Below are 25,618 nucleotides of genomic sequence, written 5' to 3' on the forward strand. Positions count from 1 at the left end.
GGCAACCGTCAGCTGTATAATGGAATGACGACAGTTAAAATTTGTGGTGAACTGGAACTCGACACCGTATTTCCCGTTTATCACCATTCGGCTATCCGAGCACCACTCGCGGTGAGACCCGGACTTCCTTATGTCGTCAACCATGTTTCTACAACCTGCACTCGTACATCCATTATGTATATTACCGTACAGGGGAGACATTTTAATTATACATCGCTTGGCCGGTTCCTGCGGGTAAATATGATATTGCAGTGCCTGTGTTATTCAGAAGTATTATGCAAAGTTCCTTGGGACAACCATGCATGTCTGAAGGAACAGGCACTACAGCGGAACCTTCAACTGTGGAATGGAATCACGAGATTGAATAATTGTGCCGGACCAGGACCCGAGCGATCACTCGCGATAAGAGGTAAACCCGGGTTCGAGTCCCGGTTTGCAGATCTTTCCATTTTCGTCATTCCATTAAATAGCTGATGGTTGTCCATATTCGCAATTGTGAATACATTTCATGCATTTCGTAATGGCTGTAGTTTCCGCAGTGCCTGTTCCTTCAGACATGCATGCATGTTCGAAGGAACTTTGCATCGTACTTGTGAATAACACAGGGACTGCGATGTTGTACTGATGAATTACGTCGCATTATGTTCAGCCACGAACAGCGATCTACACTGCCCTGGATGACTATCGTCAACGAGTATGAAAGCGACCTGGAAAGCGAAGCTGTTATTCCAATATTTTTGAAAGACATAGCGGTGTTACTCCTAGCGGCGTGGTGTGGGAAGTCATCGGGTATGACTTCAGACCACGGTTGATAGTGATTGAGGACACTCTCGTGGCACAACAATATGTCATGGATATTTTGCGTCCACATACGTTATGTCTCACGTGACAATATCATGGTGCCATTTCTCAACGGGACAATGCTTGTCCATATATGGCACTTTTCTCTGTGAACGGTCTTCGTGATGCTGAGGTACTCCCATCATCAGCAAGAACCCCATATCTGTCCCGTACGGAACCTTCATGATATCGGTTAGGACGGCACCTCCGTCCCCGTGCTATTACACTGGAGCAATTGTAGTAGTTGTAGGCTAGCTTGTGTCAGGACAGAGTACAATGGCGTTGTGACACCCTTCCCAACCGAATCAGTGCATGCATCCGGGTTAGAGAGGGTGCAACGTCATAATGATAAGTGGGTTCATACCACCGTATTCTTTGGAAACTTGACTCGATTTGTAATCACTGGAGTAACATCACGTACCCTCTCAACCCGTGGAGTTTCATTTCGTTCCCTCCTCTATTTCTGAGCGCCTCACTTTTTTTTGTCAGTCATTTTATATTAAGATACCATTTTACTCAGTTACAGCAGTTGATGTGGCGAATTTACTGACATACCAGAGAAATGTTTAAAGCTTATAGCTGCATAATTTTGACGAGCTTTTTTTAATGGGCTTTAATTCTTTTTTATGTAGCAATAGTAAAGGCCTTCGAATAGGACTTCTACGATGTAAGATGTTTGGAATTTGATCAAATCATAACAGATTAACAACGCCGTAAACCACTGTATCAATATTAGTAGAAGAGGTTCTACAAACGTCTGCTGCACAAAATGTTGAGGATTTTGGACCAATAATCCTTTACATAGACAGTATTGCAGAATATTAAACCTTTATATGGTATTAAAATACCAAGCTCTGTTATCTAAACTTCCGTCGCATTTCAAACAGTTTCAATTGATGTATTGTGAAGCGACGTGAGGTGTCTGACCTTCACATTAAAGTTCCTTTACAGTGGTCTTTATGCCTCGTGACACTAACATACTCTCAAGGGAACCTCCCCATCGCACCCCCCTCAGATTTAGTTATAAGTTGGCACAGTGGATAGGCCTTGAAAAACTGAACACAGATCAATCGAGAAAACAGGAACAAGTTGTATTGAACTATGAAAAAAATAAGCAAAATATACAAACTGAGTAGTCCATGGGCAAGATAGGCAACATCAAGGATAATGTGAGATCCGGAGCACCGTGGTTCCGTGGTTAGCGTGAGCAGCTGCGGAACGAGAGGTCCTTGGTTCAAGTCTTCCTTCGAGCGAAAAGTTTAATTTTTTATTTACAGACAATTTTTATCTGTCACGTGACGCACATGCCGTCACCAGTGTCGTATAGAATATATCAGACGTGTTTTTCTGTAGAGGAATCGGTTGACCTATGACCTTGCGATCAAATGTTTTCGGTTCCCATTGGAGAGGCACGTCCTTTCGTCTACTAATCGCACGGTTTTGCGGTGCGGTCGCAAAACACAGACACTAAACTTATTACAGTTAACAGAGACGTCAATGAATGAACGGACACATCATAACTTTGCGAGAATAAAGTAAGTAAAATTTTCACTCGAGGGAAGACTTGAACCAAAGACCTCTCGTTCCGCAGCTGCTCACGCTAACCACGGGACCACGGGACTCCTGAGCTCACCTTCTCCTTGATGTTGTCTATCTTGCACATGGACTACTCAGTCTGTATATTTTGCTTACTTTTTTCATAGTTCCACACAACTTCTTCCTGTTTTCTCGATTGATCTGTGTTCAGTTTTTCAAGGCCGAACCACTGTACCAACTTATAACTAAATCTGAGGGGGGTGCGATGGGGAGGTTCCCTTGTCTGAAGTGGCGAAAATTATAGGATACCCCCTAATACCGTATCGGACCTCCTCTCGCCCGGGAGAGCGCAGCAACTCGACGTGACATGGACTCAACAAGTCGTTGGAAGTCCCCTGCAAAAATATTATGCCATGCTGCCTCTGTAGCCGTCCATAACTGCGAAAGTGTTGCCGGTGTAGGATTTTGTGCACAAACTGACCTCTCGATTATGTCCCATAAATGTCTGATGGTATTTGTATCGGTCGATCTGGGGGGTCAAATCATTCTCTCGAATTATTCACGATGTTCTTCAAATCAATCGTGAACAGTTGTGGCCCGGTGATATGCCGCATTGTCATTTTAAAAAATTTCATCCTTGTTTAGCTTTAAATGGTCCACAAGTAACCTAACATAACCACTTCCAGACAATGGTCGGTTCTGTTGGACCAGAGGACCCAGTCCATACCATGTAAACACATCCACACCATTATGGAGCCACCACCAGCTTTCACTGTGCCTTGTTGACAACTTGGTTCCATGGGTTCGTGGAGTCTGTGCCACATTCTTACAACTGAAGCACACTGGACTCGCATTCGGGAGGACGACGGTTCAATCCCGTGTCCGGCCACCTTGATTTAGGTTTCCGTGATTTCCCTAAATCGCTCCAGGCAAATGCCGGGCTGGTTCTTTTGAAAGGGCATGGCCGACTTCTTTCCCCGTCCTTCCCTAAAACGATAAGACCGATGACCTCGCTGTTTGGTTTCTTCCCCCAAACAACCAGACCCAACCCAACAACTGAAATTGGGGCTTATCTGACCAGGCCACGGTTTTCCAGCCCACTAGGATCCAGCCAATGTGGTCACGAGCCCAGGGGCAGGCGCTGCAGGCAATATCGTGCTGATAGTAAAGCAGTTCACATGGGTCGTCTGCTGACACATTAACGCCAGATTTCGCCTCACTGACCTAACGGAAACAGTTCTACACCAGTCAATGAGATTCATGTCGAAGACGTGTCTGGAGACACCCTAGACAGTGGAGGGATACCGACCTGACTATCGCCTATCATACGACCCGACAACCAGGAGTGATGGTCTGGGATGCCATTTATTTTCACAGCAGGACCCCTTTGGCTATCATCTGCGTCACTCTGAAAGCACATCGATACGTCGATGATATCCTACGCCCCATTTTTTGCCGTTCATGGCAAGCCATCAAGGGCTTACCTTTCAGCAAGATAATGCCCAACCGCACAAGGCGAGGATTCCTCCAACCAGTTCGGAAGTTTGACAATCTAACGCAACAGTCGGACAGAATTTGGCACGATATCCCTCAGGAGGACATCCAACAACTCTGTCAATCAGTGTCATGCCGAGTTAACAGCTTGCAAAAGGGATAGACGTGAACCAAAGCGTTATTGGCTTGCTCAATTTGTGAAGCCCTTTTTTCTTGAATAAATCATCCAAACTTTCTGGAACCGTAATCATTTGTTTGTCTATACATATACATCACATCTACCACTTTTCGTCCCGTTCGGATGGTTACAAATGCATCAGGGACATTTCAACTTCTCTAAAGCTTCCCTAGTCGAGTTTTGGCATGTGATTATGAAGTGGTGGTGGTGGTGGTTAGTGTTTAACGTCCCGTCGACAACGAGGTCAGTAGAGACGGAGCGCAAGCTCGGTTTTAGGGAAGGATTGGGAAGGAAATCGGCCGTGCCCTTTCAATGGAACCATCCCGGTATTTGCCTGAAACGATTTAGGGAAATCACGGAAAACCTAAATCAGGATGGCCGGAGACGGGATTGAACCGTCGTCCTCCCGAATGCGAGTCCAGATTATGAAGTGAAAACGCGAAGAAACAATGATAGTAAAAGCAACAACAGGCAGATTCTACATCTACATGGTTACTCTGCAATTCACACTTAAGTGTCTGACAGAGGGTTCATCGAACCATTTTCATACTACTACTCTACCATTCCACTCTCGAATGGCGCGTGGGAAAAAGGAACACCTAAATCTCTCCGTTAGAGCTCTGATTTCTCTTATTTTGTTATGATGATCATTCTTCCCTACGTGTCAACAAAATATTTTCGCAATCGGAAGAGAAAATTGGTGATTGAAATTTCGTAAATAGATCTCGCCGCAAAGAAAACAGCCTTTGTTTCAGTGACTGCCACCCCAACTCGCATATCACATCAGTGACACTCTCACCCCTACTGCGCGATAACACGAAACGAGCTGCCCTTCTTTGCACTTTTTCGATGTCCTCCGTCAATCCTACCTGGTAAAGATACCACACCGCGCAGCAATATTCCAGCAGAGGACGGACCAGTGTAATGTACGCTGTCTCTTGAGTGGGTTTGTCGCATCTTCTAAGTGTTCTGCCAAGAACGCGCAGTTTTTGTTTCGCCTTCCCCACAATGTTATCTATGTGGCCTTTCCGATTTAAGTTTCTCGTAATTGTAATTCCTAGGTTTTTAGTCGAATTGACAGCCCTTAGATTTGTGCGATTTATCGTAGACCCAAAATTTATCGGATTTCTTTTAGTACCCATGTGGATGACCTCGCACTTTTCTTTGTTTAGTGCTATTTGCCACTTTTCGCACTATACAAAAAAATGATTCAAATGGCTCTGAGCACTATGGGACTTAACTTCTCAGGTCATCAGTTCCCTAGAACTTAGAACTACTTAAACCTAAGGACATCACACACATCCATGCCCGAAGCAGGATTCGAACCTGCGACCGTAGCGGTCGCGCGGTTCCGTACTGAAGCGCCTAGAACCGCTCGGCCACCGCGGCCGGCCGCACTATACAGAAATTCTCTCTAGATCATTTTGTAATTGGAATTGATCATCTGATAATTTTACTAGACGGTAAATTACAGCATCATCTGCAAACAATCTAAGGGGGCTGCTCAGATTATCACCTAGATCATTTATATAAATCAGGAACAGCAGAGGGCCTATGACTCTACCTTGCCGAACGCCAGTTATCACTTCTGTTCTACTCGATGATTTACCGTCTATCACTACGAACTGTGACCTCTCTGAGAGGAAATCACGAGTCCAGTCACACAACTGAGACGATACTCCATATGGACGCAATTTGATTAATAGTCGCTTGTGAGGAACGGTATCAAAAGCCTTCCGGAAATCTAGAATATGGAATCGATCTGAGATCCCTTGTCGACAGCACTCATTACTTCATGGGAATAAATAACTGTGTTGCACAAGAACGATATTTTCTGAATCCGTGTTGGTTATGTATCATTAAGTCATTTGCTTCAAGGTGATTCATAATGTTCGAGTAGGTCCGTAATTCAATGGGTTACTCCTATTTCCTTTCTTGAATATTGGTGTGACCGTTGCTACTTTCCAGTCTTTAGGAACAGACCTTTTGTTAAGTGAGCGATTGTATATGATTGCTAAGAAAGGCGCTGTTGTGTCTGCATACTCTGAAAGGTATGGTATACCATCTGGATCGGAAGACTTGCCTTTCTTGAGTGATTTGAGTTGTTTCGCAACACCTAAGATATCTACTTTTATGTCACTCATGCTGACAGCTGTACTGACGAACAGGGACCGTCGGGAATTGTGAAAAGTGCTCGTAAAAAACGTCACATGGAATCATCGGAAGGAGTCATCTGTAAGTTCCAAAATACTAGCCGCACACTAGCACAATGAGTGTGCGTATCTGGTTAAAAGGATGGGGTGTAGTGGCTGAGCAAGTCCTCATCAGGCAGACATTTCTGAATCTACTTTTATGTCACTCATGCTGACAGCTGTACTGACGAACAGGGACCGTCGGGAATTGTGAAAAGTGCTCGTAAAAAACGTCACATGGAATCATCGGAAGGAGTCATCTGTAAGTTCCAAAATGCTAGCCGCACACTAGCACAATGAGTGTGCGTATCTGGTTAAAAGGATGGGGTGTAGTGGCTGAGCAAGTCCTCATCAGGCAGACATTTCTGAAGTCAGCCCTAAGCGACGCCTAAGGTTGTGTGAAAAACATCGTCACTTGGCAGTGGACGACTGGAAAGACTGTTTTGGAATCATGAATCATGATATGACCGCTGACAATCCGATGGTAGGGCGAATGCCTGGAGAAAATTACCTGCCATCATATGTGGTGCCAACAATGACATACAGAGAAGGTGGTATTAGGGTATGGGGTGTAATTCGTAGTTGGGGTGTGGTTCCCTTATTGCACTTAAGAAAACGCTAAATGTGGAAGGATATGAACATACTTTGCAACATTGTATACTGCATACAAGACGAACAGTTCGTAGGTGACGCCTGTCTGCATCTGCTGACAAAGCACTATATTGTAAAGCAGCATGCGTGAGGCAGTTGTTTGTGGACAATAAGTTTCCTGAGTGGGCCGACGTGCCTAGAGTCCTGATCTGATACCAATGAAACACCATTGGGATAAGTTAGAACATCAACTTCGCTCCAGACCCCGGTGTCCACCATCAATATCTTCTCTAGTTTCGACTTTTGAGGAGGAATGGGATGCCTTTCCTCACAGATATTCAGACGCCTCGTTGAAAGTGTCCCCAGCAGAGTTCAGCCCCGAAAAAAGGCGAAGAGTGGGCACTCCCCATAATAATGTCTGCTAGTAGGTGTCTGGGTACTTTTGATCAGATAGTGTATGTACACATATATGCCAGATTTTACTGAGTTTGGCTAAAGTATAAAGTATTCAGGAGAATGTTGTATTTTCTATCTCTTTGCACTAGCGACCTTGGGCGGTGCTGCGTTCGGCATGGTGATGGGATGGTCAGCCCCCGCGCTCGAGATGCTGAAGGCGGAAGCCACGTACACGGACGAAGAGCTGTCGTGGGTGGCGGGCATACCGCCGCTGGGGTCGCTGGTGTCGATGATGCTGATGGCGCTGACGCTGGACCGGTTCGGGCGCAAGGTGGTGATGCTGGCGCTGGTGCCGCCGTTCGTGCTGGGCTGGCTGCTGCTCGCCTTCTTCCGCAGCATCCCGCTGCTGCTGGCCGGCCGCTTCATCACCGGCTTCTGCGGCGCCGGATACTGCACCGCCGCGCCCGTCTACACGGGCGAGATCGCCGAGAAGCAGATACGCGGCGCGCTCGGCGTCTTTTACCAGCTGATGCTCACCCTCGGTACAGTACACTCTCTGAATGTTTTTATGTTAGAGGAAACCAGTTCTGTGCACTCAGAGCAGCTATTGTCTTACTCTGTCGAGTGACATTATCACGACTACCACCCGCTACTACCAACAGTAACCGCTATTCCCAGCAAGGGTAACATTCATTTCACAAGACTTTCTGCAAACGTGACTTCACTTTGTCACCCGCAATCTCAATAATCGCAGGAGCTGCTATCGACTTTGTAACAAGGAAGGATATGAATGTAATTGCTTCTCCTTTCACTCACAGCAATGTAAGCTGTCGTCATAGGCTCCCGCCTAACCACACATTCGGAAATTGCCAAATATTTATTTCACCATTCGCTCTTTAATCAGACGGAAATGTGAATAACATCGAATATTGCAGAACACACTATAGTTCAATTCTTTTATCTTGGCGGCTCGCGCATGCCCACCCAGACGCGGGAGGTTGCTGCGTTGCCAGTTGCACACGACGCACGCGCCGAGAGAAGCAGCGCCATAGTATAGTATAGTCTGCAAACTTAGTTTAGGGGGGAGCGCGCATTTCATGAAGTAAAGCCACCACGGCCGCATTAACCCTTTCGCTGCTACAGAGACGTGCTTCCCGCATTCCGCGCTGTGCGAGAGTTCATCGCTGCACTGCTCGCCTGTGCCGACACATGGTGTTCCGACTGCTTTGACACACTTATCATTCGATTTAAAAATGGTTCAAATGGCTCTGAGCACTATGAGACTCAACATCTGTGGTCATAAGTCCCCTAGAACTTAGAACTACTTAAACCTAACTAACCTAAGGACATCACACACATCCATGCCCGAGGCAGGATTCGAACCTGCGACCGTAGCAGCCGCGCAGTTCCTGACTGAGCGCCTAGAACCGCTAGACCACCGCGGCCGGCTCATTCGATTTCACAAAAACTATTTGGCCCAAAAATTTGATTTTTACACATCTGCTTGACTGATACCTTCCCCCCATAAATAACTTAATTTTGTTTCGATGTTCAACGCAGTTATTGTGCAGCATTAAATGTAGTAAACCACTGCACGAAATTTTGAAGAGTTTTCAGAGGTAAACGTCCATAGCGTATACTTTCCGTATGGTCGATTTTACTTGCCACTATGTTGAGAATGAAATGTGGACAAGATACCTAAATTTCATATAAAATTTACTATATAGCAATATCTCATTTAATTTAAGTACCAGATAGGTGTCGTATGTAATATTGAGAAATATTCCATCTTTAGCGACTGTAACAAAAGTTTTATTTACACCGGGCGCGTTTCGCTTTATTTGGACTGATACAAACACCGTTCCTTGCTATCGCCTGAATTAGGAGGCTTACTGCTTGTTTGGTTTAATTAATTAATAGAATATGAAGCAATTGGTATAAAGAATGCATTTTCCAAACTTTCTATAAAAGAAAGTCTGCTATCAAGACATTGCTTTTGTTCTATTACTTTATTTATGACTGAACATTTCTAAAACTGAAGACACTCGTCCGTGCTCTGCACTGCAGTCGAGCTCTAGCAACGTCATTCTCTGTTCATTGGCTGACTGTGTTTTGTGACGTCAGATGCGCAGAACGAAGCTTAACTCGGCCGCCGTCATAAATGACGCGCACTATAGTATTACAATCCTAAGAAAGTTACAGAATGTGTTACCAACGCTAAGATGAAAAAAAGTTGCGTGTAGCAGGATGCTTCATTCTTCGAATCCATAAACCAATTACGCTAGCACTTCGTTATCTGATATTAGTCTGCTGGATATCATACCATCTCTCGAAGGCTTAAATCGTTGATGCATTATAAGCTGACATTTAATGACAATGGTGACAGGTTTGTGATGAATTTTTAATGCAGCGTCACCTTGAAACAGCATGCGAGTTTCAAGCATAATTTGTATAATATTGGCCGGCCTCTGTGACCGAGCGGTTCTAGGTGCTTCAGTCCGGAAGTGCGCTGCTGCTACGGTCGCAGGCTCGAATCCTGCCTCAGGCATGGATGTGTGTGATATCCTTAGATTAGATAGGTTAAGTAGTTCTAAGTATAGGGGACTGATGACCTCAGATGTTAAGTCCCATACTGCTTAGAGCTATTTGAACCATGTGTATAATATTGACAACAACTCACTCCTGAGAGAGTACACTTATATGAAAGAATTAACCATCGATAAATCGTTATGTGACTCTTAATTTATAAAAATAATTACAGTAATCGTAATTAGAACGGCGTGATTTCGTAAATCTCCGATAAGCAGCGTAATGTCTTGTGAGATCAAACGTTAACAAAAGTCGACAGCAGTCCATCGACTGTCGATATTGGGCGTGACATCAAAATGATGCTATGGTTGTAGAAAGTTTTGTGTAATGAGTGTCCCTCTTCCACCACACATAGTGACTAGGCGAGTTCCAGCGATTCCAACAGTTATTGACAAGGCTTCACGGAAAAATGGTTCAAATGGCTTTGAGCACTATGGGACTTAACTTCTGAGGTCATCAGTCGCCTAGAACTTAGAACTACTTAAACCTAACTAAACTAAGGACATCACACACATCCATGCCCGAGGCAGGATTCGAACCTGTGACCGTAGCGGTCGCGCGGTTCCAGACTGTAGCGCCTAGAACCGCTCGGCCACTCCGGCCGGCGCAGGATGACAGCTTTTCGCAGTTTTCCGCGAAGTTTGGATCTGATTGCAGGTTTCAATTTAGTTCGCAACACATCGCAGTAGTGCACAGTTTCGCCTCTTGGGGTGAAATGAGCGGCTACCACACCTTCCATGTCCCAGGATAGTGTTAGCATAATCTTACCAGCTCATGAATGACGTTTAAATTTCTTAACTTCTGGTGATGATGTGTTTCCAAACCACGCTTGCAGTCTTACTTACCGCTTCGCGATGAAGCACCCAAGTTTCGTCTACAGTAAAGATTTGAGATCCGTCTCCCTCGCGATGATAACAGGCCTAATGTTTACGAGAGACATCCATCTTTTGCGTCTTATGCTGCGCTGACAGTTCTTTCGGTGCCCACCTTGCACACACTTTCCAAAAATTTAGCCTGTCGTGTAAGATGGAATTCGCTGAACCATGACAGATACGTAAAGCACTGGCAGTTTCGTCCACTGTGATTCGCCTGTCTCACATCACCATGCCCTCAACGACCTCCAAATTGTCCTCAGTAGTTGACTTCGATCTTTCCTCGTCACATAGATAAGTTCTTCCCTGTTTGAAGCGCTGCATCCATTCGTTGATCTCATTTCGCGATAGACATGTCACTATACAGCGCTTACATTTGACGAATAATTTCCGCAGGTTTGCACCTCCTGCAAACAAAAAGAGAATCACTGTCATCATTTCCTCCTTGGTGCAGGTCGATAATGGAGCTGCCATTTTTCACGGTCTGCTACAATACAACGACTTTCACGGGAGTAAGAGTGACATGTTGCATAGAACTGTTGCAGACAGTAGTTCAGCCCTGGATACTAGCAGTGCTACCAAGCCCTACGGCGAAAAACTGCAAAAATCCCTTTACTTTTTGACATCTCTTCCTACAAAACGAGATAACTGGGTGGGATTATTCTGTGAAGACCAGTCTCATGTTCATGAACTATAACAACTTATTTCTTATTATGTCTTACAAACATTTTTCGGTCAGATTTATAAGGGACAGTCAAATGTAAACCGAACACCCGTCGCAGTCGGACCATGGAATGGTTCCATTCAAAATTAATCATCATACGCGTTAAGCATTTATCCGATTGGGAGACGAGACGATCTGTTCCTCTATCGTAGAACTCGATCGGCTGCTGATGGATCCGCATCCACACTTGCACTTCCCCGTCCAATTGAAACCGACACCTATGCATGTCTTTCTTCAGATTGTCAAAGATGTGAAAATTACATGGGAAAGTTTCGGGCTGTACAGAGGATGTTACAGTATTTCCCAACCAAATCGCTGAAGCCTTCGTCCTATTGTCAGAGTTTGGACGGGCGTTATCGTTCAACAGGATGATTCCGTGGGCGTTTTGATTTATGACTCACTGCAGTTTCTGCAAAGTGTCTTGATTATGGTTTTCGAGCCAGAGGCAAACGGGAAATCCATTAGTGCAAACATTCTACATCTCTCCCGCTAAAGAAATCCAAAGCTATTCACACACCTTCCGGTAAAGTTGCACAATAACGCCCGCCCCTACACTACCAATCGGCCGGCAGCTACGCTTCAGTGACCTGTATGAGAAACACTGTGACATCATCTGTACAGCTCGGATCTTTCGCCATGTGATTTTCACATCTTTGGCAACCTGAAAAAATAAATGCTTGAATGTAGGCAAAGTGCAAAAGTAATCGCGGTTGTGGATCCGTCGGCGGCCGACCGATTTCTATGAACAGGAATTGATTGTCTCGACTCCCAATGGAATAAACATATTAACGCGTGTCTTGATTGCGTTTGAATGGAACAATTCCATTTTCCCGTTGTGGCGGATTTACGGTTTTCATTTGATTGCCCCTCATATTTTGGTCATATTTTGGCTCGTAATGTTGAATAACACGGAATGAAGCGATATGTATCCATTTGATACTTATTGAGCGTCGTATTACACTCTCTTTGGTCGAATACTTGTTGCATCCTCATCCATTTTCACACCAGCTATGTGTGTATGTTAATGTTTTGAATTTTCACATTAACTTCGCGCATCTGTTTCTGTTCTGATTTCAGGTATATGATGATTCTTTAAAGCGATTCATATTGTTGATAAAATAAGAGCATACTCTGATTACGTTTTTAACGAAACAAGTTACAGCATTTAAATTAGGCTAATATAAGTAATATAATTTTAACTCGTGAAATCAAATAATAATGACATTTCATTGGAATAATGACAGTTGACGGGAAGTCTTTAACAGTCTAAAGAGCGTATCTTCAATTGTCGACCAGGGTCGACCACATTGTGCATGACTTCATGCGTGCACAATGATCCGCTCGCGTGCTGTCCGAGACTGGGCCTTTCTCGGCACTAGTCGGTACACTTCGGTTTTGCTGCTCCTTCTCACAACTGTTCGGTACAGCGCAACATTTCATTTAGCATTGCGATGGGATACTGTTTCTTCTGGCATTTAGTGTGGCATTTTTCAGAGTGCACGAATTCTTCAGCTCGGTAAAATCGTAATGCCAGCGCTGCTCGATTTTCTCTATTTGCTCGTGGTATAAAGGTAGTTGAGATGAATTGTGGCTCTTCGCTCAAAAAGAGGCAGTCCAGCGATTTATCGTCTCAACCTTTAAAAAGGAATTGCAGAAGGGAAGGATGAGAATTCTCAACTGGTACCGCAGTTCTATAGAACATCATTTCAGCACCATGCACAAAATTTTAAAGATTTAACTGACGATGTGAGAGCAAAAATTTACAACGATCGACAGACGGTTCATACGGGGTTCATTGTTCTGTACATCCAGAAGCATTATGTGCTAAATTTGCAGGCATGGAGTACGTGATAAAATTGGTGGTATAAATTCTACATTTTCTGAAGTTGCATGCATTATTGCGCTGTCAGTTGCAACAGTTGTGAACTACGAGTATGGAGGCCTTATAATATTGGTTCGTTGGTTAAGTCAAGGGACATGCTTGGAACGACGTTTCGGTTTAAAACCCGCTGTTGCTGAACTTCCGAAGGAAAAAGGGAAGCAGTAACTAAAATTAGGACATCCGGAATGGATTGCAAATCCCACATTTTAAGTGGAATTGACTACTCACTGTCCCCTCTCCCCTCTCCCCAAAACACGTTTCAGGGTCAGAACCAACTTATTTCTGATTTGCTGGGGATGTATTTCCGAGTAAAAATAAAATCACTTTGTGGAAGGATCACTTCTGACAAAAAAAAAAAAAAAAAAATCATTTTCCTAAGCTCATTGGCGTTAAAGGGAACGCGAATTTGAAGGATTCATTGTGACGCAAAAAGAATATTACATCTGTATTTGACCTGTGTTCTACGCCATTCCATTTGCCGATTCAGCTGAAAGCCTTCCTGAGCATGTGCAGGTGGAACTGATCGATCTGCGATGTACTTCCCGTTTGAAAGAGAAATTATTTTAAATTAAAATGTCCAGGAGTTATACGTCGTTTTCGTCGGGAAGAGCTTCCAAGTATCCGTAATGAGATAGCAAACGTGATACAATGTATCGGTGAACATATGTGTTACGTGTGTGAAAGGCTTTTTTCGATTATGAAACTAAATAAGTCACGTTTACGTGGGAACGTGAGTGACAAAAATCTATGAAATTGTCTGCATTTGTCCCTATGCCGACAGACTGTGCCACATATATACAGGGAGAGTCAAAAGTCCTTGGACACCTTCATAAGTTGGAAGATTAAAGGGAAAACTGAAATGTGATGATGGGAACTTAGGTTTGATGTGGGGCCGCAACTTTTGGAGTGAATGTCATTCATGGCCGCCATCTTGAAATCCGCCATTTTGGATTCAAGTACTTTTTTTTAAAGTGGGAAGCGGGGTGTATGACACATCAAATAACGCTCGATTGAGTTCTGGAATTTAGTGGTGTAATTTGTTTTTGTCTATCTTGTACAGTTTAAAGGTTATTAACGTTGAAAGTTGGGAAATTACCTTCATACCGACTGCTACAACAGATGTTCTACGTGCTGTCCATCCCGTGCATTGCACAACTGTAGTCGCCGCAACCACTCTGACTGCACATGGAGGAGAGTGCCTCCTGCCATTTGGTCACAGGCGTGTTGTATGCGTTCCTCCAGGTGTCTCAAATCATTGATGCTCTCAGCATACACTATCTGCTTAAGATGTCCCCATAGATAAAAATCAAGGGGCGTTAAGTCAGGGGATTTGGGCGGCCACTCCACGGGACCACGGTGACCAATCCACTTCCCAGGCAGTTGTTCCTCCAACCATTCACGGACACCAATGCCATAGTGTGGAGGGGCTCTGTCGTGCTGAAAATAAGATGGGAAAATGCCGTCAGCGTTCAGTGTGGAAGGGAACACAAGGTCCTGCAGCAGCATCAGCTACTGTGGTGCAGTTAAGGTATTGTAAATGAAAAATGGCCCAATGACGCGGGTGTCCCATATGCCACACCACACCATCACCTTCGCTGGACTACATCTATACCCTGCGAACCACTGTGAAATGCATGGGAGAGATTACCTCCCGCTGTACCAATTATTAGAGCTTTTCCTCGCTCCATTCACTTATGGGGCGCGGGAAAAATGATTGTTTAAATGCCTCTGTGTGTGCTGTAATTAATCTAATCTTATCCTCGCAATCATTACGGAACGATATGTATGGGGCTGTAGTGTATTCCAGGAGCCATTATTCAAACCCGGTTTTTGGGACTTCGTCAATATACTCTCTCGGGATAGTTTACGTCTATCTTTAAGAGCCTACCAGCTCAGTTCTTTCAACATCTCAGGGACACTCCCCTGCGAGTTTAACAAACCTGTGACCATTCGTGCTACCCTTCTCTGTATACGTTCAACATCACCTACTATTCCCATGTGGTATAGATTCAACGCACTAAGACAACATTCAAGGATGGATCGCACGGGTACAGTAACTTACAAAATAGTAGCGCTATTGAGTTGGTTTTCGAAAATAACTTCAGTGGTGGCAACTGAAACTGAAATACCATGAACGTGGCATACAGCAAACGTCAAACTGGCATGAAGTGTAGTAAATCCTTGGATATGCAAATGATTAACAACAAAGGAACTGTGAGTAAGTCCGTCAACATTCTCTATATAAGGAAAAACTATGAACGGAATTTCTCACCCTCAAGTCACATTTGGCTCTTGATATGCAAAAAAGATTGTTTTGTTGCTCATGTTAGATGGAGAAACCTCTGCCAGCAAATGTCCGAATCTTATAGTGGCATAACTGTGGACTGTTAAGACTGTGTTTTTTTGTTCAGCGATATTACGGCTGATGTTGGTAGGGATACCATTACTGACGTGTGAGGATGCACTCGATGGATTCATAGGAACGATTCTCACCGCGATACAGGGTCTCAGCGGGCACAGTGACTAGTACCCTGGAGGACAGGCAGACAGTCCGAGACAATAAAAATGATGCACCACGAAAGAGTTATCCAAGTGGGACGTAAATCGATAGACCTGATGTACCTGTACAGTCAAACGAATGATTATAATTTCCGGAAAACTGGATGATTTACTCAGGAGAAAGAACTTCACAAATTGAGAAGGTCAGTAAGGTGTTGATCTCCCCATAGCCCTTATGCAAGCAGTTATTCGTCTTGAAATTAATTGACAGACTTGTTGGGTCTCCTCCTGAGGGATACTGTGCGAAATTCTGTCCAAGTGGCGCTTAGGATCGTCAGTATCCCGAACTAGTAGGAGGGTCCTGCCCATAATGCTCCAAACGTTCTCAAAGGGTAGAGATCCGGCGTCCTTGCTGGCCAAGGTAGGATTTGGAAGGCACGAAGACAAGCAGTAGAAACTCTTGCCGTGTGCGGGCGGGCATCATCTTGCTGGAATGTAAGCCCAGGATGGCTAGCCTTGAAAGGGAAACAAAACGGGGCGTAGAATATTGTCGACGTACTGCTGTGTTGTAATGATGTCACAAAGGGGGTCCTGCTATGAAAAGAAATGGCATTCCAGACCATCACTCCTGTCTGTCGTATGGCAGGCGACTGTCAGGTAGATATCCCACTGCCGTCTGGGTGATCTCAAGACTTTGATTTGGCCTGGAATCTCATTGACTGTCGCCCATCATACGGTCTGAGAGCCAGGACTGATGGTCTGGGGTGCCATTTAATTTCATAGCGAGATCCTCTGGGTGTCATCTACGGCACCGATCCAACACAGCGGTACGTCGACGATATTCAATGACCCAGTTTGCTACCCTTTATGCCAACCAATTCTAGGCTTACATTGAAGGAAGGTAGTGACCGCCCACACAAGGCGAAAATTCTACTGCTTGTCGTCGTGTTTGCCAAATCCTATTTTCCCCAGCAAGATCGTCGGATCCCGTCCCAGTTAAGAACGTTTGGAGCATTATGGCCAGGTCCCCCCAACCAGCTTGAGATTTTGACGATCTAACACGTTAATCGACCAGAATTTGGCACAATATCTTTCAGGAGGACATCCAAAAACTCTATCAATCAATGCCAAGCCGAATAACTGCTTGTATTAGGGCCAGAGCTAGAACAACGCCTTACTGACTTGCTCAATTTGGAAAGCTCTTTCTGTTGAATAAATCATACATTTTTTTTGAAATTGTTATGATTTCTTTGTCTATACACGTACACCATCTCTACCGGGTTCCGTGTCTTTCGGGTAATTTCTACTTGATGGATCGGTTTCTTTTTTCTATCTTAGAGTTTATCTTCCGCTAGGTCGTGCAACGTCTTACAGCCAAATCACATACTTTGAGTAAGGAAATGAGCTTGTTTGTAACGAGACTAGTATACTCATGGAGACAGCGATGGGACTGTCCCCAAGTCGACTGAGATTTTCCTTAACGCAGCCGGCCGGAGTGGCCGAGCGGTTCTAGGCGCTACAGTCTGGAACAGCGGGACCGCTACGGTCGCAGGTTCGAATCCTGCCTCGGGCATGGATGTATGTGATGTCCTTAGGTTAGTTAGGTTTAAGTAGTTCTAGGTTCTGGGGGACTAATGACCTCAGAAGTTAAGTCCCATAGTGCTAAGAGCCATTTGAACCATTTGAACCTTAACGCAGCAGCAGAGAAAGGAGCGCCAACAGCAGTGCGCCCAACAGATGCACTTGTCTCAGGAGTGGCACCAGGTCGTCTTTCTAGACGAGTTCTGCTTCTGTACACATTATCACTCATCCTGAAGTGGAGGGCCCGAGAAAAATGAACGTTGCCAAATTACATTCGTGACGGTTTTATCGTGCCATGAGGCACACTACTCAATAACCTCTGATCTGCAAGGCCATGGGTTACATTTACAATTTATTAAGACCGGTGGCTGTGTCTCATCTTCCAAGTCTCCATGAAGTAATATTTCAGAAAGATGAAGCAAGACCACCTGCTGCTGTGCTGTCCCGATCTGCCTCGACACAGAGTGTGTTTGACAGTTACCGTGGTCAGCATGTTCTCCAGATACCTCATCCATCGTAAACGTCTAGTCATGGAGTGCCGAGAATCTGGCTCACCACCAGTACTCAGCTACTACGATTTAATAACTCTAGCTGAAGCGTCATGTAATGACGTATGCATACCACTTATCGAAATTCAGTTCAACTCGGTGCGCAGCCAGGTTAGAGTAATTGTTGGTTCCAGAAGTGGCAGCTTTTTGTGTTAAATTTCGCACCCTGTACACACTTATATCATAGGGATTGCGGTTATCACTGAAAGAATCGGTTTCGGTTACACGGTTTCTTTTGTCTCAAGATCAACCTTACTATTAGAACCGCTCAAAATAACCCGTTTGTGGAATGGTTCAAATTGCTCTAAGCACTATGGGACTTAACATCTGAAGCCATCGTTCCCCTAGAACTTAGAACTACTTAAACCCAACTAACCTAAGGACATCACACACATCCAAGCCAGAGGCCGGATTCGAACCTGCGACCGTAGCAGCCGCGTGGTTCCGGACTGAAGCTCCTAGAACCGCTCGGCCACAGCGGCCGGCGGTTTGTGAAATAACCGATTTTCGGTTTTTATTGCAATTACTACCGGTAATAAACGTTGATTTTGAACAAAAATTGAAAGATTCTTTTGGAGGAGTAGGAGGTATCGATCGATATGGGGTTGAGGCTGTGGCAGAAATTCGTCTCATTGCCTCCAGGAACCATAGTGAAGGTGAAGGAGACGGGAGCAGCGCCAGAGAGAGTGAAAGGTTACAAGTTGGTGACTTCCATGCTTAATCACTTTCGGATGGAATCAATTTTTCTCCCTGAAGAAACCACAAAGTTAAGGATTCAGTAATTATCCCAAGTCACGCCAGTAAAATTATAAGTATACAGGAAGCAATCAAATTTACCTTCTCGTCTAAGGAACGTTGTGGATGTTTTCGCCCCACATAATGTCGCAAGTTTGTTGTGGCTCCTCCGATTTTTAAATTTTTAAAGCAAATGGAGCACCGTACTCCATTGCCACCGAACTTCTTAAAATACAGTACTTCCAAACTAGGGATGACGTCACTCTGCAATGCAACGGTCATCCGAGGACGACAGCGAGAAACTATTGTATAGACCGGGACAGGGCAAGTTTTGCACACCACACGTACATGCATATTGTCCAATGGGCCGCGCCACACGATAACAGGAAATTTACAATATTGTCTCTGCAATGCTGTACCGATTCTTGTGTCATACTTTTGTTGCTAGTTTCTAAATGGAGACGTTGTTATTAAAACAGTGTTGATTGATTTCCACAACTTCTGTAAAAATCCAATATTTCAAAGCATTGGAAATTTTACCAATGAAGATTACTCTTTTTCGTAGAAAAGAGTTATTTAAAAACCAAAAATTTTAGCATTGTTGGTATGGCATATTTATATGCAAGTTTTTTACCCAGTTGTTAGTAAAAGAAGAAAAAAAGACCTGTTATAACCTGGACCAAGCAAATACTGAAAAATACCGGTTATTCAGAACTAAAGGGCCAACGATCTTGCCGCAGTAACACCGGTTCCCTTCAGATCACCAAAGTTATGCGCTGTCGGGCTGGGCTAGCACTTGGATGGGTGACCATCCGGTTTGCCGAGCACTCAGCCCTTGTGAGGCAAACTGAGGAGCTACTTGATTGAAAAGTAGCGGCTCGGGTCTCAGAAACTGACATACGGACGGGAGAGCGGTGTGCTGACCACGTGGCCCTCCATATCCGCATGCAGTGACGCCTATGGACTGAGGATGACACAGCGGCCGGTGGGTACCGTTGGGTTCAAAATGGTTCAAATGGCTCTGAGCACTATGGGACTTAACATCGATGGTCATCAGTCCCCTAGAACTTAGAACTACTTAAACCTAACTAACCTAAGGACATCACACAACACCCAGTCATCACGAGGCGGAGAAAATCCCTAACCCCGCCGGGAATCGAACCCGGGAACCCGGGCGTGGGAAGCGAGAACGCTACCGCACGACCACGAGCTGCGGACTGGTACCGTTGGGCCCTCATGGCCTATTCAGGAGGAGTTTAGTTTTTATTCAGAACTAAAGTACCGGTACCAATTTTAGCTGATCAGTTTTTCCCATCACCTACAAAAATGTTCATGTACTTTTCCTGCTGAACCGTATACACACAATCAGTATAATTTTGTAATTTGGTGACCTTCGGGTTGTTGCATAAAAACGTGCTTCAGTTACTCTTTTTGTCTGCCATTTGGCACCCGTTGCATTAGCGCCAGTCTCTGCTCGCTGTAACGTGTTTAGTCGCGAAAAGAACAGGAATGTAGTGGGCGTGCACTGCCGCAGGCTTCCTGTTGGCGTATTTTGTGGGTAAGTTGACCGGCCTGCGGGTGCTGTCGCTGCTGTGCGGCATCGTTCCTCTCGTGTTCTTCGTGGCGTTCTTCGCGATGCCCGAGTCGCCGGTGTACCTGCTGGACCGCGAAAGGCGCGAGGACGCGGTCAAGGCGCTGCAGTGGCTGCGGGGACCCGCCACCGACATCTCGCAGGAGCTCTGCAGCATGGACGAGGTGAGGGCCTAGATCCCGCCACCTCACTGTGCTCAGCTACTGACTCTGGAAGTCTGTGGCCACTAACTACACGACAAAATTAATTTCACTTTATTTCTGTTCCTATCAGTCACATTACTGTTCATGAAACGTTTATTTCCGTACATGACAACGAATTTAGAACTTGGACACACAAAACTTTGTCACCCACAGGAGACATCACTGTAATATTGTGTAACACTGTCTCTATCCCTCGTAATGCACTACTGGCCATTAAAATTGTTACACCAAGAAGAAATGAAGGTGATAATCGGGTATTCATTGGACAAATATATTATACTAGAACTGACCTGTGATTACATTTTCACGCAATTTGGGTGCATAGATCCTGAGAAATCAGTACACAGAACAACCACCTCTGGCCATAATAACGGCCTTAATACGCCTGGGCATTGAGTCAAACTGAGCTTGGATGGCGTGTACAGGTACAGCTGCCCATGCAGCTTCAACACGATACCACAGTTCATCAGGAGTAGTGATTGGCGTATTGTGACGAGCCAGTTGCTCGGCCACCACTGACCAGACGTTTTCAGTTGGTGAGAGATCTGGAGAATGTGCTGACCAGGGCTGCAGTCGAACATTTTCTGTATCCAGAAAGGCACATGCGGTCGTGCATTATCCTGCTGAAATGTAAGGTTTCGCAGGGATCGAATGAAGGGTAGAGCCACGGCTCGCAACACATCTGAAATGTAACGTCCACTGTTTAAAGTGCCGTCAATGCGAACAAGAGGTGACCGAGGCGTGTAACCAATGGCACCCCATACCATCACGCTGGGTGATACGCCAGTATGGCGATGACGAATACACGCTTCCAATGTGCGTTCACCGCGATGTCGCCAATCACGGATGCGACCATCATGATGCTGTAAACAGAACCTCGATTTATCCGATAAAATGACGTTTTGCTATTCGTTCACCCAGGTTCGTCGTTGAGTACACCATCGCAGGCGCTCCTGTCTGTGATGCAGCGTCAAGGGTAACCGCAGCCATGGTCTCCGAGCTAATAGCCCATGCTGCTGCAAACGTCGTCGAACTGTTCGTGCAGATGGTTGTTTTCTTGCAAACGTCCCTATCTGTTGACTCAGGGATCGAGACGTGGCTGCACGATCCGTTACAGCCATGCGGGTAAGATGCCTGTCATCTCGACTGCTAGTGATACGAGGCCGTTGGGATCCAGCAAGGCGTTCCGTATTACCGTCCTGAACCCACCGATTCCATATTCTGCTAACATTCGTTGGATCTCGACCAACGCGAGCAGCAATGTCGCGATACGATAAACCGCAATCGCGATAGGATACAATCCGACCTTTACCAAATTCGGAAACGTGATGGTACGCATATCTCCTCGTTGCACGAGGCATCACAGCAACGTTTCATCAGGCAACGCCAGTCAACTGCTGTTTGTGTATGAGAAATCGGTTGGAAACTTTCCTCATGTCAGCACGTTTTAGGTGTCGCCACCGGCGCCAACCTTGTTTGAATGCTCTGAAAAGCTAATCATTTGCATATCACAGCATCTTTTTCCTGCCGGTTAAATTTCGCGCCTGTAGCACGTCGTCTTCGTTGTGTAGCAATTTTAATGGCCAGTAGTGTTGTTCCAGGGAGGAAGAGTGTCCACAACCTTTTTTGAGTGTATCATGTCCATTGTTGTTTATTTCGAAGGATGATCAATAGAGGCTGAGACTGATTTTTGTCGTTTAGCTACCGTGATAGTTTTCCATCTGTACCATGAATATTTAATAGAGCGGGTTTTTATGTGTAGTGTCCATAGGAAGCAGCACTCTCGAATCGATGAGTTGCTAGTAATGCATTATTTTGTAGAAGCTCTTTACATTTTACGGACAGGCAATAGAGGTGACTCGAGACCAGCAATACGGCGCAACAAAATTCTGTGTTTTTTTAAACCATGCAGTCATTGAAAATTACGCAAAGGTGCAGCAAACTTACGATGAAGATGCACTGACTCGTGCGACAGTATTTAGGTGGTTCAAGGACTTCAAAGCTGGCCGATTTTTCTATTTTAAGCAAGGTGGTCCTCGTGTTTCGGCTTCTGCTGTGACTGAAGTCAACATAAGCATAGGTACTCGGTGGTAATTTCCAAACATCTGAGGTCATCGGTCCCTAGGCTTACACACTACTTAATCTAACTTAGACCAACTTACGCTAAGGATTAAGCACACATCCATGCCCCAGGGAGGACTCGAACCTCCAACGGGGAGTCGCGCGAACCGTGGCAAGGCCCCCATAGACCGAGTGGCTACTCCGCGCGTCCAGGCACTGTGAATGTCCGTGAGGATCGATGGGTAACGTAACGTAACCTCATTGCAGGGATGAGAACTGCATAAGCCCGTGTCTTTACGCACGATCATCTCCGTATGATCCGTGTTTGTGCCCACTGGGAGCCACATTTGTTCACTCCAGAACAAAAGGCTGTGCGCATGGAGACAAACTTTGAGGTGCTGCGTCTCTTTGCTAATGGAGGGGATGCGTTTGTGGAATCGAAATCTCCGGTGGTCAGCCATAGCTGCATCATTACGATCCTGAAGGCAAACGAGTCATCACAGTGTGGAAATCGCCATGTTCTCGGATACAAAAAAACCTAAAGTTGTTACATCTGCAGGAAAAATGATGGTTATCACATTTTTTGACTGTCATGGAATGATTTACCAGCATGCAGTTTCCCCTCACATTAATGTTATAGCAGCACACTAACTGAGGAAGCACATTGGAAGAAAACTTTCTCGTATTGGGTGGCGACTTAATCATGACATTATTCAGTCTCCTGTCGCAAATCAAGTCTTGCAGTTTCTGGCTCAATTATAGCTCCGATCTTGCATCCTGTGAATATTTTTTATTTCAGTCACTAAAAGCAAAGCTTCGGGGAATTCGATTTGAGAACTCTGAAGTAGTGCTGAAGAAAGGAGAGGCGATCTCAAAGACCTGACAAAGAACGCCCTGCACTATGTATTCGAGGACTGACAGAAACGCTACATAAAGTGCATTCAAGTAGGAGGGGATACTTTGAAAACAGATCATGTAAATATTGAAATGGAGAAAAAAACATCTGTGAAAAAAATTCAGTTTCTGTCCTTGTTGATCAACCATCGTAGATTTTGTATAGCTAACAATCGCAAGGTTGTTGATTACTACGTTTCACCCGCTGTTTCAAATAGTCAAAGACTATTTTCTATGGGGTTAAGACTGTGTTATTCAGTAGGCCAATCGAGGAGCGACAGAGTGCCTGAGTGTTCGTCGAACCAGGAACGAATGGGTGCAGCATTGTGTCCACACCATACTCATCATGAAGGTGTAGAAGAATGGGCAGCGCTCCTGCTCCATGACCACGGTAAACTGAAAGAATTGGTTCTAGTACTGCCACGAAAAATTACCCCAAAACTTCGCAGATACACCTCCGATGGGGATTACATTTTCCACTCTGCGGGATAAACACTTCGTTAGGCCGTAGGTGCATTCGGAAACTTGCATCATTTAATTTAAGAAATGTAATATCGCGACTCGTAGGACAATATTACCAAATTCTAGTCTACTTCTGACTAGTTTCTGTATTGTTTGGCCCATTGGAGATGAGCAGCTTGCTATGAGAAATGGCCTTCAGTGAGGTACTCAACTTCAAATGTCCATCGCATACAGTTCCCATGGCGATGTTCGCTCGGAACGTAATTGAGATGGACTGACACCAGCAAGTCCTGTCTGAAACCGATTGTCATTGACGGAGGCGTGGCACTCGTCTCAGCCCCGTGTCGGTTACGCTTCGTTTTTCGACCAATGTTACGCAGCTCCGAGTGGTACACCATTGCATTTGGACACGTCAGACAGTGCGTTGGTACACCAACAACTAAGGCGACGTCGTACGGTTTCCACCATTGTGTCACCTTTCCGAGTCACCCATCATACCGCAGTGATTCTGTACAATAGACTGGCAGATACCCGGTACGCACCAGTTCACTGCCATGACGTAATGTCAACGGTGGAGGGTCACATGGCCGCCTAGTACCAGTTTACATCATCTACAGTACGGAAGAGCGTCCAGTGCGATCTTAACAAATTGACTGCCATGGTGATATTTGGACCATGCGTTGCTGTACCACACTAAAATCACGAATATTACTCTGAAGCCAAATTGATTTTTTGCATCAGATGTCTTCTTTTGAAAATGTAGAACTAAGTTACGTGATAAAATGTCATTTTATGATTGATCTGGACTGATAACAGGCGTGAGCCATATATGGCTCACGTGGTCCAACAACAACAATTTAGCACAATTATAATCTGTGGCCACATGAGCCATATGTGGGTCACACGATTTAAAACCACATAGGTATAAAAAAATCGTTTTTCAAGAAATGATTCAAACACTTAGTTCATTTGATTATATTAGCTGCATATAATATTATTTACATTTTTTTTTTTTACTTGGTCTGACAAGGTTCAAGAATAAAGATCGTAGAATATTCTACTTCTTCAACACAGCATTGTCAATGTCACTAAAACATTCGTTGCAGATAAAACTGTCACATTTATTGCATTTAGTACACACCCTCTTCACTTTCTTAGCAGCATCCTTTCTTTCTTCTGTTCTTTGCAGGCGTCTATAACAACTTGAACATCATTTTTGACTGCTCTGATTTGGTCCCTCTACTGTCACAAGGCGATGACTGTGTTATGACAGATGGCCACTTGTTACGACTTCTGCAGTACTTGTTATGGCCGTTTGCTACTTGTTACGACTTCTGCAGTACTCGTTAGCAGCAGACACAGTGGCTGCGCCAAAGACTGAGACGGCGTGGAGTTTTACAATTATTTATTGAGCTTTCTTTACAATTTCTCCCTCGTCGTCGCTGCCCAGCCCTGCGGATCCTTCCGCCTGGCTGCTGCTGTGTAGATTCTCCGACAATGCGCCCATTGCGCGCCACCAGTGCTCCGCTGAAGTCAGGATGCCCTGTGGTTGAGATGAACTCGCCCAGTATGGCACCCCCACGGAGCCGCGTCGCCGTGAGGTCAGCTGCCGCCGCCTGCTGCACCGGCGGCTGGGAAGCCGTCAGTCGCGATGTCCGCGAGCTCCCGTCTTGCACGGACCACGCGCCGTGGGGCTGGGTTGCCGTGGAGTCCGGGCGTCAGTCCCCGGTGGCGCCTGTGCCCAAGACCG

General features: G+C 45.2%; 1 protein-coding gene across 2 annotated transcripts in view; it reads left to right on the top strand.

Moving 5' to 3' along the window:
• Nucleotides 1-25,618, top strand: part of LOC126252057 (facilitated trehalose transporter Tret1-like) — a 166,168-nt gene that overhangs the window by 15,950 nt on the left and 124,600 nt on the right. For both annotated transcript variants that reach the window (XM_049952895.1, XM_049952896.1), the window contains exon 3: nt 7,377-7,769. In XM_049952895.1, the coding sequence (XP_049808852.1) occupies nt 7,377-7,769 (393 nt within the window). The remainder of the gene's footprint in view (nt 1-7,376; nt 7,770-25,618) is intronic.

This window comes from Schistocerca nitens, chromosome 4, assembly GCF_023898315.1.
Source record: "Schistocerca nitens isolate TAMUIC-IGC-003100 chromosome 4, iqSchNite1.1, whole genome shotgun sequence".
Taxonomy (NCBI): Eukaryota; Metazoa; Arthropoda; class Insecta; order Orthoptera; family Acrididae; genus Schistocerca; species Schistocerca nitens.